The sequence below is a fragment of the Macaca mulatta genome, chromosome 8 (genome assembly GCF_049350105.2).
Source record: "Macaca mulatta isolate MMU2019108-1 chromosome 8, T2T-MMU8v2.0, whole genome shotgun sequence".
NCBI classification, from domain to species: Eukaryota; Metazoa; Chordata; class Mammalia; order Primates; family Cercopithecidae; genus Macaca; species Macaca mulatta.
The window spans coordinates 3805556-3820653 of record NC_133413.1 but is presented as its reverse complement, the minus strand read 5'-3'; the positions used below and the strand labels follow the sequence as shown (position 1 = coordinate 3820653).

General features: G+C 38.1%; 1 protein-coding gene across 1 annotated transcript in view; it reads left to right on the top strand.

Annotated features, from left to right (window-relative positions):
* Positions 1-15098, top strand: part of CSMD1 (CUB and Sushi multiple domains 1) — a 2034615-nt gene that overhangs the window by 1992568 nt on the left and 26949 nt on the right. Inside the window, exons 55-59 of the mRNA XM_015144705.3 lie at positions 1446-1634; positions 5756-5929; positions 6768-6950; positions 13320-13496; positions 14100-14279. Of these exons, the coding sequence (XP_015000191.3) occupies positions 1446-1634; positions 5756-5929; positions 6768-6950; positions 13320-13496; positions 14100-14279 (903 nt within the window). The remainder of the gene's footprint in view (positions 1-1445; positions 1635-5755; positions 5930-6767; positions 6951-13319; positions 13497-14099; positions 14280-15098) is intronic.

Below are 15098 nucleotides of genomic sequence, written 5' to 3'. Positions count from 1 at the left end.
AGGCATCCTAGTGGGAGATGGTCAAAGTGGCTTTTTTTCCACTCATTTCTCTACTTTGACAACAAACACAGTTTGAAATTATTTTTGGACAGTCTCCTAAGAGCGACATAAGCACAAACATAAACACAGAAATATCTTTAGTGTTCCAGCCCGGGACTGTCCGTCTCCTTATGAAAGTGCGGCATCGGGGAGCTGAATCCATCTCTTATGCTCAATGTAAGAATGGGACAATGTGGGTATCTTCCAGGTTATACAAATAATCACATTTTCAAGTTAATTAGGTTTTCTCACATTAGGTAATTCCTGCTATTTTAGAGATTTGGTTACAATTGTATTGCAGATGCAGTGCCCTGTGGGATCTTAAAAATACTTGCCCGAACTTCACACATGGCTTTTTGTTTGTTTTTGCTTTTTTGATTCAAAAGAACTCAAGACTTTCTTCTGTAAACTCAGGGTTGTTTTAAGAAGCAGAGAACATTATTCTATGGCACTAAAAGGGAACACTGTAAGCCTTGTTTCTGCCCTCTGCCTTCCTTTTTTGAATAGAGAAGAAATAAAACACACAGTTTGGGTACAGGGTTTGCCTTCAGCTTCTGGGACTCATGATGTGCAGAGGCTGCCCGAGATTCATTTGCACAGTGCTTTTCTGAGCCAGAAATATCTGGAGAGACTGTGGCCTCTGGAACAGCTGCCTCATTCACTGGTGGGGTGGGTCAAAGCATGAGGTAATCAGAGTTCTTTCTCTTCCTCTGCACCTGCAAAAGCACATCGCTAATTCCCTCGCAGACGCCAACAGGCATTCAGGCTAACGCCTTTCAGAGGAACCAGAGCGTGTCCCGCACGCCACAGAAGACTGCCTCCCCACGGGTCTGTTTCTAAAGGGAGAAGAGGCCTAAATCAGAGGCTGGCTTGATTTGCATTTCTATTAGGTGTTGATGGAATAATTTTCATTTTTAGTTGCGTTCTACATAGAGCCAAATTATTTTAGGCACACATATTAAAGCACTAATGCACGTAGGTGTGTATGTGTGTTGGGGGGTGAGTAATTACCGTGCCACAGACTGTTCTAAACCACCACACTTGAGTAAAAATATTTAAACGAACCTCAGCCAGTTCTATCTGACCATTATTAGAACGTAAAAACTTAACCAAGGAAACTAATTTTCAGAATTTACATTGAAAAAACGTTATTAGGAAATAGGGGAAATTAGCCTCGTGTGAAAAATTGCTATCGTGGTCTACCAGTTGTTGACACCTCTTGAAGAAGAGTAGCCCAAAGCGGTTAGTAGAATTCATCCTGAGAGTGGAATTTCGTGAGCCTCAGCCATCATGTTGTCAGTTTCTGAATTTTCTAAAATGATGAGGAATTCGCCTTCATTTCTGATCTGTTTTGTCTGTTATTTCTAGCTATTTCTAAATGGTGTCTGAAATGTTTTATTTTCTAGTGGTGAACTGTTCCGATCCAGGCTTTGTGGAAAATGCCATTCGTCACGGGCAACAGAACTTCCCTGAGAGTTTTGAGTATGGAATGAGTGTCCTGTACCATTGCAAGAAGGGATTTTACTTGCTGGGATCTTCAGCCTTGACCTGTATGGCAAATGGCTTATGGGACCGGTCTCTGCCCAAGTGTTTGGGTAAGTCAGGATTATTCCCGATTTCTGTGCACAGACCCCTGTAAGGGTACCATCAGCAGAAAATTCTGCAAGTATATTTTAAAGGCACTGAATTTTAATTCCCTCTGCTCTCTCCCATCACTGAATTTTAATTCCCTCTGCTGTCTCCCATCACTGAATTTTAATTCCCTCTGCTCTCTCCCATCACCAATTGTAGGAGTTTGTATGATAGCTGTAGATAGACTGGCCAGAAATCACCAAATACAACTTAAGCAAATTCAAGGGGCCGGGGGACGCTGGTATGCTCAGGAGAAATGACGCAGGTAATTGGATACCACTTGGACAATGATGCTTTTATCTCCTTCTCTCACGGCTTGCCTTCAGCCTCAGCCTACCAGGTAGGCCTGGCCCACACAGCTCAGACACGGCGGCCAGGACCTCCCCACCAGGCATCTCCCAACCTTACTCTCACTCAGCTCAGGTGGGCGAAGGGCTCTGGTGTGGAGTTTCTGTCTGTTGACCTGGCATCTATAGCCAAAGAGGGGAGTGCTGTGAGACCTGATTGGGTTTTGTGAGCATTCCTGGTACAGTCCAAGGTGACTACAGTAAAAACCTCATATCCTTGGGGTATATACCAAGTAGTGGGATTGCTGGGTCAAATGGTATTTCTTATTCTAGGTCTTTGAGGAATCACTACACTGTCTTCCTAAATGGTTCAACTAATTTACATTCCCACCAACAGTGTAAAAGCATTCCTATTTCTCCACAGCCTCACCAGCATCTGTTGTTTCTTGACTTAATGATAGCCCTTCTAACTGGCATGAGATGGTATCTCATTGTAGTTTTGATTTGCATTTCTCTAATGATCAGTGATGTTGAGCTTTTTTTCATGTTGTTTATTGGCCACATAAATGTCTTCTTTTGAGAAGTGTCTGTTCATGTCCTTTACCCACTTTCTAGTGGGGTTGTTTTTTTCTTGTAAATTTGTTTAAGTTCCTTGTAGATTCTGGACATTAGACCTTTGTCAGATGGATGGATTGCACAGTTGTCACCCATTCTGTTGGTTGTCTGTTCACTCTGATGATAATTCTGAGGTTCTCTGTTCACTCTGATTATAGTTTTTATTTTCTGTGCAGAACCTCCTGAGTTTAATTAGATCCCATGATACATGCATGCGTATGTTCACTGCAGCACTATTCACGATAACAAGACATGGAATCAACCCAAGTGCCCATCAGTAAAATACTGAATAAAGAAAATGTGGTACATGCACACCATGGAATATGATGCAGCCATAAAAAAAATGAGATTATGTCCTTTGCAGGGACATGGATGGAGCTGGGAAGCTTAACCTCTGCAAACTAATGCAGGAACAGAAAACCAAACACCACAAATTCTCACTTACAAGTAGGAGCTGAACAATGAAAACACATTGACACCGAAGGGGAACAACACTCACTGGGGCCTGTAGGGGGCAGTGGAGGGAGAGCATCAGGATAAATAGCTAATGCATGTGGGGCTTAATACTTAGGTGATGGATTGATAGGTACAGCCAACCACCATCGCACACGTTTCCCTACATAACAAACCTGCACATCCTGCACACACATCCCAGAACTTAAAATAAAAAATAAATAAATGAATAAAGTTGTTAAATCTTGTTTTTCTTTTCTTTTTTTTTTTTTTTTTTAAAAAAAGCTCATATCCCGATAGTAATTGGCTTGTGAATTGAGTCCTTAAATCAGGGGAAGGGATATGGCTCCAGAAAATGAATGTGCTCTTCTGGGCAGAGAAAATTATAGATGATCCCTATGGCCCCTCTTAAAAGCTTGTTATCAGTGTATTATAGACCATGAAGATAAGCAAAAATACATCATTTTAACCAAATAGCCAAAGTCTTCTTTTCTTTTCACTTGAAAAATCAGATCAGCTGTTAAAGAGAATCGTGTTTTAAGATCATAGTCTGAAGATTTAGGAAAAAGTGTCACTCTCTTTAGTCTTTTTGAAATTAGAAGGAAAGCAATACTTAAAATCAAAATCCGATCTTTGTCCTATGCATTTTGCATCCATAAAGAAAGTGGAGGCCAGGTGCAGTGACTCACTCCTGTAATCCTAGCACTTTGAGAGGCCAAGGAAGGTGGATCTCTTGAGGCCAGGAGTTCTAGATCAACTTGGACAACCTAGCCAGACTCCATCTCTACAAAAAGTAAAAAAATTAAAAACTAGTGGGACATGGTGGCACATGCCTATAGTCCCAGCACATTGGGAGGCTGAGGTAGGAAGATCACTCAAGGCCAGGAGTTATGATTGCATCACTGCACTCCGGCCTGGCTAACAAGCAAGACCCCATCTCTTAAAAAAAAAAAAATACAAACAAGGAAGGAAACGGCAATTACATTATCAGTCGGGTCTACCACACACACACTAAAGGTAATAATGCCTCTTGTCTTTTCAGTTATAGCATTGTGAAGTGTATTTTGAGAATGGGTTAGTGTTGAAGATTTTTTTTTTCTCCAAGTGAGTTTCCCTCACATTCCTCTAATCTACACAGAAACTCGTCTCAAATTCTGACTTTAACAATACAATTAATTTCTGTGGAGAAAGACAGTGATAACTTTCAAAACAATTCTCAGCCTTATGTAACAAAATTGCATCTATAAATGTGTTACGATCTTCATCAAATTATATCTGCGTTCTCATCTTCCTTTTGCTTTCACACATGGGAATTTTCATAGAAGTTGGTTTAGTTCTGTTTTTGTCTTTCACAGAACATTTCTTTCATGTCTCCCCTGGCTTGTGTGAGACTTCCATTTGTTTTTGTACCGATGCTGATGTGCTTCAGATCTTCAGGAGCTGGGGTTTAGCTGGCTCTCCTTCTCCTAGCTGGCCAGTTCCCTCGGCTTGGTGTCATTCACAATTGGAATTGCTGTGACTTTGGGAATCGAAAGATCTTGGGGGAGCCTTTGCTTTTCCGTGCTCTAGAGCAGCTGAGCTCTGTGTCTTATTTTGCTGTGATATTGTTTCACTGAAGGTTAACATTTAAATAAAATATAAATTTCATTTCAACTGGAAATGGTCATTGATCCAGCATTTCACTGTTTCAGGTCTAACTGGCTTCTTTTAAGGACTCTATGTGGATAAAATCTAGTTCTCCAGTGAATCAATGTCCACGCAAGACAGAAAGTGAGGGCTGATGTGACTCGGGGGATGGCGGTGGCTTCCAGGCATTCAAATCTCCCCCTCTGGTTGATAACCCTTCTGGGTGTCTCGTTACCAAATGGAATTCCTCTAGGATACTGAAGTGGTCACCTTTGAGTGATTCCTTGGTAGTCTCAATTCAGTTAGTTCTTTTTGCATATAGATAAAAACTTGTCTATTGCTAGCCCTCATTTGATACTGTACAGTAAAGGAAAAATAAATCTTCACTGTCCTATATTAATCTGGATTACAGAATTTGCCTTTTTGAAGGATATTTATAAATAGAGTTTGGGCCTGATTTGGTATAATTGTAAGGAAATGAATAGAAATACTGAGAGGATTTTACGGAACAATTTGAGGAATACATTAATCAATAATTTAGTAGTATTATTTTACTTATCCGTCTTAGACTGCCCCTTATTCAAAGAGAAATGGTTAGAATGGTTTTCTTAGACTTGTGAACTTGAAGATTAAGCAGATTTGACAAAATTATGTCCCCAAGCAAAGCATATGATTGTCATATTAACTGAAAAAATTGTGGAAATAGTTTTAATGGATCCGTGTTACTTACTTAAATTTCCCATAATACTGTTCATTTGGAATATAGTTAAGGGTCGATGGAAAAATGTAGGCAGTATGGCTATCTCCTTGAAAATCCACATGTCAGTTTCCACCATAAGCAAAGCTACCTTAACAAAACAAAACAAAAACATCATCAACAGAACCTCTCCTTTTCAGTAAACAAATTAGGGGAGGAAGCGTCATCTGAAAATTGGTCTTCATCACAAATTACATAAGGGAACTGTAGGGCTATACCAGAATATTTAGGTGTTTTTCTTTAATAGATGTTACCGATACGGGTGTTTCTATGGGAGATCTGCCAGTACAAAGTGGTTTAACTGGAAGGATGTACTGATTTGTTTTATTTTCTCTTTTTTCTTAAGCTATATCATGCGGACACCCAGGGGTCCCTGCCAATGCCATCCTGACTGGAGAGCTGTTTACATACGGCGCCACCGTGCACTACTCATGCAGAGGGAGCCAGAGTCTCATAGGCAATGACACGAGAGTGTGCCAGGAAGACAGTCACTGGAGCGGGGCACTGCCCCACTGCACAGGTAAGGGGCCTACAGGTAAACTGACAGAATTACAGGCGTCAAATAACCTTTCCAATAATGATTTCAGATAACGATGATTTACAGTTATTTCAAATGCCCTATAATTATGCATCTCTTTGAAATGATTATCATTCCATTTCTAGCCAAATACAACTCTCTTATAGATATTGTCTTCATCTTCGCCATAATCGTTAGACACCATCACTTTAAATGCTCTCCTCCAGGATTCTTGGGAGTGTCTGGATCTTATTTGCAAGGAAGCTGGCCGGCCCTGCCTCCGTGTGTCCCTGTTTGCTCTTTATTCTTTTTTATGTGTTTAATTTTACCCACCTCTATCATCATTAACCACGTGTCCTCTTTGAAAAAAAATTATCTTTATTTTTTTCATGAATGTTTCTTAAACAATTAAAATTCAGTGAACCAGCAACTCTCTGGATACAATTCTGAAGAATTAAACCTCTCATTTGCCTTTTTTTTTTTTTTTACGTTCCCAGTTTACCTAAAGCCCCGTTTTCCTTTTGCTCTCTGTACCTACCTTTTCAGTGAAGACTTGATACATTTACCATTCCCAGCATTTTCCTCCTTCCAGAGGAAATGTCATTTATTCATTTGAATAGGCTATTGTGAATTTAGTAACACAGGAGCAACATCCTAAATTCTTTCATTTTTAGGGCTGTCACAAGGAAATCATTTCTTACAAGATTGCCAGAATGTTGTGTAACCATAACTCATGTCAAACACAAATTTCAACAACTTTTCATTATCTGTAAATGTAACAACTCTGCTTAAAACAAGTCTAACACAATTATGCATTGTCATATGTGTTAATTTTCAACAGGAAATAATCCTGGATTCTGTGGTGATCCGGGAACCCCAGCACATGGGTCTCGGCTTGGGGATGAATTTAAGACAAAGAGTCTTCTCCGCTTCTCCTGTGAAATGGGGCACCAGCTGAGGGGCTCCCCTGAACGCACGTGTTTGCTCAATGGGTCATGGTCAGGACTGCAGCCGGTGTGCGAGGGTGAGTAGCCACAAGCCTTAAGGTCTACCTTGAAAGTTAAAACCACACAATTCATTCTAAAATGGCTGGCAAAATTCTACAAAACTTATAGGGATTTGTACTATTTATACAGTTAAATCTTTCCCCCCCAATATTTGTGAAAGCATCATCAGAAATCATGACTGGGTGCGTGAAAGTATTCCAAGTGTCCACAGGTCCCATCACACAGATGCTTGTTGTTTGAAAGTTCATAACACGAAAGCTTCTAATCTTCTCCCAGTGATAATCTGTATGTGGTGTTGTCAGCGTTTTCTAGATCCTGGCGGTGAGTGGGTGGGGTTCCAGAGCAGCGAGTAGGACCAGTGCAGATCACTGATGGGAATTTCTGCAGGCTGGAAGCAGGCTTCATTCACACGTCATTTCCAATCTATTGGTGGTCCATGTGTGGAGCACTGTATTTCACAGGAATCTGGGGTTATATTCTATGAACTATTTTGGAGTGGGTCTACTTGATTCTAATGTTTGAGAGGCATCATAGGAAGTGGTGGTAGGCTCCAGTAATGACAGTAAGAATTGCCACAGACACGTTATAGACACCGCACTGTGTATCAGAAATGTAGCCTCAAGCAAATGTGAACTGAGAGGTGATGGTAACCATGTATTCGGTGTTCAAAACTCGATTTAGAATTCAGACAGATAGGACTGTAAATGTTAGGAATTCTTTACAAGCAAACTTCTCAATTACGTTTTGAGTCTAAAACGTTTATACAAATTAATTCCGTATGTATTTTTGTATGTATGAAACACTTTCCATATAACTTGGCCAACTTGAGTAAGCTCACACACACACTATCATTATGAGAAATTTAACTCAAGTTTCTTTAATCTTCATTTTTTGTACTTGACTATTCTGTCTCCACTTCTGCCTTTATTGTATTATACATGCTATATGGATAAAAAGAAATAAAATATGTATATGATCTATCTATATTATAAACCTATGTAGCATTAATTTCATATATAAAATAATGCTACATATGAATATATGAACAATTGTGCATATATTTGCATATTTATATATTATATTTGCGCACGCATAGTGTATATATTTATTCTCAAAGACTATTTTCGACTATATATGTGTATATATGCACATAATATAGGCATACACATATGTGCAAACAAACGTGATAATCCAAGAAAATTTTTTACTCTGAATTGCCTCTTCACAATCAAAGTAGTGTAAATCTTAAGACTAGGCCCTACAAAAGTTGTCTTAGGTCAAATACCACTGATTAGTAGTGAGAAATGGTTACCCGTAGTCATGAATTGCAGGATCATACTTTTGTTATTGACTAAAGTATGACACTATAAATTGATGTACATTTTTTAATCAAATGCAAATTTTTTCAGTTCCCTCTCATCTTGTAGAGATTTCAGTATTAAAATTTGCACATGAGGGCAGTTTTCTCACCAGAGAAAAAAAACAGAGTGTTTTCTACTCTGTCATATAGTACTTTAGGTGTGCAGTCCTATGGGATAAACCATTATCAGCAATATTTTAACAAGGAGATCTTCTATGCTTCCTGATATGAGGCACTGAAAAGAGACATTGTCATGTCTTTGGTATTGCCACTGAAATGCATAACCTGAATCGAATCCTGAAGCAGCAGCAATAAAAACCCCCAAAACCCTAAGGGCATGCAACAAATCAGCTTGCCTGTGCTCCTGAAGAAATGTCAAGTTCAGAAAAGACACATTCTGAGCGCTTCTTTCAGACGTAAGAGACTTGATACATGCAATGTGTGGTCTTGGATTGGGTCCTACACTGAGCAAAACAGAGTTATGAGAGGTGTTACTGAAACAGTAGAATCTGACCCTGAGATGATCTAGGTGGTGAACTAACACATGACCTTAAGGCAACTATTAAAAATATGTTCAAGAGCTTGAAGTAAATTAGATTATGGACGTGTATGAGACAACATTACATCAAAGTTACATTTCACGCTTTTAATAATTGTATTATGGTTATGTAAAGAGAATGCCTTTGTTCTTAGGAAATACATACTGATACATTTAACTCTAAAGAGTCATCATGTCTGTAACTTACACTCAAATACTTTAGAAAATACATATTTAGAGAGAAAGAGAGAGAAAAAGTGAGCAACATGTAAACAGTTGGTGAATCTGACTAAAAGGTGTGTAAGAGTGGCTTATGATATTTTTGTGAAGTTTGTTTAATCCTGTAATTATAACAAAGTGTGGTGTTACAAAAATGTTGCCAATAAATTAAAACAATTTCCATAGTAAAATTTCAACGTTTCTATTAAATCACATTTGACAGTAGCTTCATGTATCTGTAGCGTTTATCATTCAGGACTTTTGAAAAGCACCACGGTTTGTGAGTTGTGACATTTTGTCTTTAGACCTGATTCTTTGTAGTGATCACAACGTCTTGGTTCTGGGTCTTAATTCTCTTTTGTTTGAGAAAAGAGAGGCTGAAAGATCAATCATCGGTAGTATTTTAATTGAAATTTAAAATATTTCCTCAATAGTTACAAAGAGGGCTGGATGTCAATAAGTGAATGCTGGAATAATTATTCAGACTTTATAGATAGAATCTGATGCTGATGAAAACCAGAACTGTCCTTCTGTTGTCAAGAGTACTCAATGCAATCACTGAGCCAAAACCCTGGTTTGCAGGCTGAACTTGGTGTGTGAAGAGCAGACTCTGACACTCCCAGAAAGTGGAATATAAAATATTCTATCAAAGATGACCATTCACCTGAGACTGTACATTCAATATCATGTTTACTTCCAGTATTTCAGTTTTGAAATCTTAAAAGATGAACAAAATTAGGACAGTTGAGGGTGAGCCATGTCTTTCCTTAGAAATCTCCCATCTTTGGGGCTATGAAGGCACAGTATGAGTTCTAGTCCAGCAAAGCACACATCAATCAATTTATTTGAATGAGAGCTTAATTGTGTTTCACTTCCCAATCCATCTAACTCAGGCAGTGCGAAGTATTTTTAAAATTGTATTTTGCTTTCTAAAGTTAGAAATTTATACTTCTATGAAAAAACTTGGAAACTTAGCCCTTAAAAGCTGCATACGCAAATAAGTTATAAAATGTTGCAATGCTGAAAATATTTCTCAAATATGCCATGCTCCACAAAACTCACTGCTTCTAAAACTGCATTATATGATACAGACATCATGGGAAGCTGAATAAGCCCACTGCAATATATGTTACAACCAATAAGGCAACAAATTATGTATAAAAATCATAAAATCAGTGACTGAGCATACACACACACCAGCAAAAATTTGAAATACATTTTGGAGAATCTGTAGCTTTTCATTTTGTTCCTTGTTTGTTATCATAGGTCCAAATCACTGAAGTATGAGTTACTCTCAATGAAAAAGGATGTAACCAGTGGTTGCATGTCCAGGAAGCATAGCTTCTATGACTAGCTATGACTTAACTAATCCCCTAGTTAAGATTATTTCAAACCTGATGAAATTATGTCCTCTAAACCTGTCAAAAAGTTAGATACAAAAAGTTAGATAAATAGAATACATTGTAAAAAGGAGGAGGAAATTGTAATTCAAAATGAAACATCTTTTAAAATTCTTCAACTCAAAGAATTTATATTGCAGATATATTTCCTTCACATTAAATCAAATTTGCTTTTGTTAGCCATCTAGTCTTTTAATCATAGGTTCAAACTTAACATTTCGAATGGATCTATCTCATGAAGTTACATTGTATAACTAAAATATTTAGTTTAAGCTGTATTAGGGAACTCTTAATTCTCTTTCAGATGAAATGATGATAAAGCTACATTTTACTCAAGAAGTAAGAAAGTGATGATGATGAAAATAACAATAGCATAAGCTACAAGCTAACTCGTTGTGACCACTAATACATCAGATCTCACACTAGGCATTTTACGTATAGCGTGGGTAATTTTGTAACAGCCGGGAATAAGTATTTTTGTAATACTCATTTTATGGTTAAAGGCACTACATCTAAGGAATTTAAATTGATTGCTCAGGTTTATTTAACTTGCATGAGCAAATATTCACATCTATTTAACTCAATTTAACAGCAATTTTTTCTCATGTAAAATGAACAGTACTATTATTTGTAAAAAAAAAAAAAGTATATTTAAAATAAGCTTAATGTTATTATACACTGAGTTAAAGAAAATTATGTTTTAGCTGAAGAAGTCACATTAACAAAATGTACTTTTTATAAAGTGTATTTCAAAAGAAAATAAACTCAGGAAAGAGAAAATATGGCAAAGTTTAAACTTACAGGTTAATTTATTTTTCTTCTTTCAGTTTATTTTTCCTCTTCTAATTTATTTTCCTTTTGTCTCCTTGAAATTTAATCTATTGTTTTGTTTTAGTCTTAATCCTCTCTTATAATTTTACATAGTTGCACTGATATAAAAGCAGATATGTTGACATTGCCTTCTAGACATTTTCGTAGTTATAACCATGAGTGAAAGTGATTTTTGTCAGCCAGAAAAACAGAAAGAAAAAAACTCATCATGAATTTTACTTTACATAGTACAATATTTGAGGACACTTTCCCAATATTAGGACAGCATTATGACGGTACTCATTCATTGACAATATTAGCAAACTAACTAACACTTTAGATTGCTTACAAACCGAATTGAATATTTTTCATCAGTTATTTGATTCATTTGGGTATTGGTTCTACATAGGTGGCTTTTGAAGATTTGGACATACAACTGAATAGCAAATATAATTAGAATACAATGTAACAATAACATCAGTGTCCTCTTTTGGTTTGTTAAACTATGAATTGGACCAAATGCAATCCCTTTCTGTGACAGGCTTTCCGTAAGCACATCTACACAGTACCTGTTGCACAGTAAGTGATGAATATATGTTTGTTGAATGAACAATATATATATGTTGGATAGTCCAACCCTTAATTATTGCAATATGAAATTTTAATATATAATATAGTTATCATAAAACTTTCAAGTTTTAGAGAGCCTTAAATATTATCTGCTTCTGGATTGGTAAATATATCCCAATTCACATGCCAACCAGGAAACTACTAATAGATCTGTGTTAGAAAGGGTTGGAAGTCACACCATGAGCCATCAGAGAAGAGGGCCATGATTGAATACTTCCATCTGCCATTGGCACAGGACCAGGAAGCACCAGCATGTGCACTTTGTATTATTTTTTCAAACAAAATCCAGTTCAACCTGAGCACAAGTGCATTCTTTCTATGTAATAAGAAGGGTAGTCCCTCGACTCCCAGTACAGTGACTTCTCTGTGCCAAGCAAATTTTGCAGGATGTTTTCTTCCATGTTTTTTAAGAAAAATATATCTTTGTTCTCCAGGCCAGATTTGAAATTGGAACAATTAAATGTGCCAAAGTGTTTTTAAATATTTTGATCAGCTCAGAGGCAGTCTCATGATATATATTCTTGTTATTAAAACCAGCCAAGGGTCACATCCTTCATTTACCTGCCTATTGTATATTATTGCAACAGTGCTAAGGAGAAAATGTAGCAACCTTTCTGATAAATAGGCTCCACTAAAAAAGGCAAAAAAAATTATAGATTGAAATGTTCACCCTGAAGGATACCCAGCAGCAGCCGAGCTTGCTTTTGTTTACTGACCGAAAGAGCATAAAAAATAGTCAGAGTGTAGACCTGTTGCTCTGACCATCGTTAATTGAGGTCTTATTGCCTGTACGTGGCATTAGGAGCCTTTTGAGAGAAATGTAAAGTTGAATCATGTCAAAGCCAATTAACGCAGCTGCTATTAGATCTGGTAATATTGAGGATATCATTTTACAAAGCAGTTCAAGTGCAGCCGTTCATATTTCCGAGGCATTCTTTATTTTCCAAAGTGAATTCTCCTGGAGATGTAAAATAGGACCTGAATTGCCTAGATTTTAAAAACACAGTTATTACATAAAGGAAGATGCTTCTGTGTTGCTAATATCGTAGATATTCTTTTTTAAAAATCAGACCAATTCTGTCATGACATTAAAAACATTCAATCCTCAAATAGCAAGGCTATTAAAAGCATTCAATCCCTGAATAACAAGGCCTTGAACTTTTGGTGCTTTAACTCGTGTTTTAATTTGTTTAGAAGTAATTCACTTTAGAAAAGATGAATTGAAAGGTTATTTTTATATTTGTAGCTAATCAATAAAATAAACATGTGAGTCATAGTAAGACATATGTTAAGGAACTTCCATAGGATTATGTGCTGTGGGTTTGTAATAAATGTGTAGTCTATTGCATGGATACCCATTGGTCTCCTGTTTGCCATTTTCATCCTGGGTCACTCGCTGTGTGTGTTGTTGTTCTTGTTTGCCTAACAGCTGTGTCCTGTGGCAACCCTGGCACGCCCACCAACGGAATGATCGTCAGTAGTGATGGCATTCTGTTCTCCAGCTCAGTCATCTATGCCTGCTGGGAAGGCTACAAGACTTCAGGGCTCATGACGCGGCATTGCACAGCCAATGGGACCTGGACAGGCACTGCTCCCGACTGCACAAGTGAGTAACCAGACATCGTGGTAGACTCATTACTATGAAATTCACTCCATTGCGGGGGAAAAACAAAACTGACTTTAAGGTGTTATACTGTCTTTTATTTTTAATTCATAGAGGAAAAAAAGGAAAACTATGTGTGACATTGTGACTCTATTTCTTAGGTACTTTAAGATTTTTTCCACTTTCTTATTTGTATGGCTGAAGCTCCTTTAAAAGGCCAGTTGGGTCGAACATTGTAAAATTGAGACCAAAAAAAGTCAAGACTTTGTCGTCTGCAGAGAAAGAAGAAATGTCTTTGGTTCTCTGACTGCAGGCTTCATCTTTCTGATTATACACCATGCCTAATTAGGGGCTAGTCAAGGGGTGGAAGGCAGCATCTGACAGCCAGCTGCCAACAGAATAGAAATCAGTGATTCTCAAAATACAAGTGTTCCTTCTGACAGCGGGTCAGTGAAATCATCAAACAGAGGGTAGTATTGCTTTATTAATTCACTGTTTAACCACTTTGAGTAGCAGTTCAAAGAAAGTATCTTGAATAGAAAGGGTGACTAATTGATTTCATGATAAATGAATTTCTCTGATTCTTTCCTGCTATCTGTTTATTAGTTATAAGTTGTGGGGATCCAGGCACACTAGCAAATGGCATCCAGTTCGGGACCGACTTCACCTTCAACCAGACTGTGAGCTATCAGTGTAATCCTGGCTATCTCATGGAACCGGTCACATCCGCCACTATTCGCTGTACCAAAGACGGCACATGGAATCAGAGCAAACCCGTCTGCAAAGGTTTGTTTTGTGACTCTTTGGATTTTACAGATATGTGTAGAAGTCTTTATTGAATTGTGCTTTGTTTAATTTTGCAAGCATTTATGTAGCCCTTCTAGGGGCTAGGAATTCTTAAAGACCAATTTGCAACTATTAAGTCACTTTATTTTTATAATACTTTAATCTCAGTTTTACAGATGGAAAAACTAACTCACAGAGAGGTAGAGGAAAAGGCTTAGGATCACAAACCAGGAACTGGAGATGTCAGGGTTCAGTGATGGTCCTGCCGCCCTAGAGTCTGTGTGTGAACCCCAGTGCTTTGCTGTCCTGGGTAAACCTGTGACCCTGGCTGAGTGAGGTGTTCATGGCATGGCGAATCTAATTGTAGGAATTTAGAGGCAGGTTGGAGAGACAAACCAATCACCTGGTAATGGCAAAGTACTGGTAGAGAGTGTTAGCACCGTGATGTTTCATGGGGTTTGGTTGCTGAGACTGAAGATGACACTCACCGAGAAGGCAGGAAGAGGTTTACGACTTACGTGACTGGACCATCTGGGCGAATCAAGACAGGCTCAAGCCCATCAAGGTGGCTTCAGCAAAGCAGAGTGAGCGAGTGGGCTGGGCTCTTACAGTGACCAGGGAGTAGGGCTGAGTGAGGGCTGTGCAAGGGCCAGGGATTTGCATGGTGATGGTTTATTTACCAGAAGCAAAAAAGAACTATCCAGACTTTCTTATCGGCTGGTGAAGAGGAAGGACAAGAAGAAGAGGGGTAGAGAGGGGCTTGAAAGTTGTCAGTGGTCATACATAAGAGGGTGGCATTCTCCTCTTTATTAGACTAGG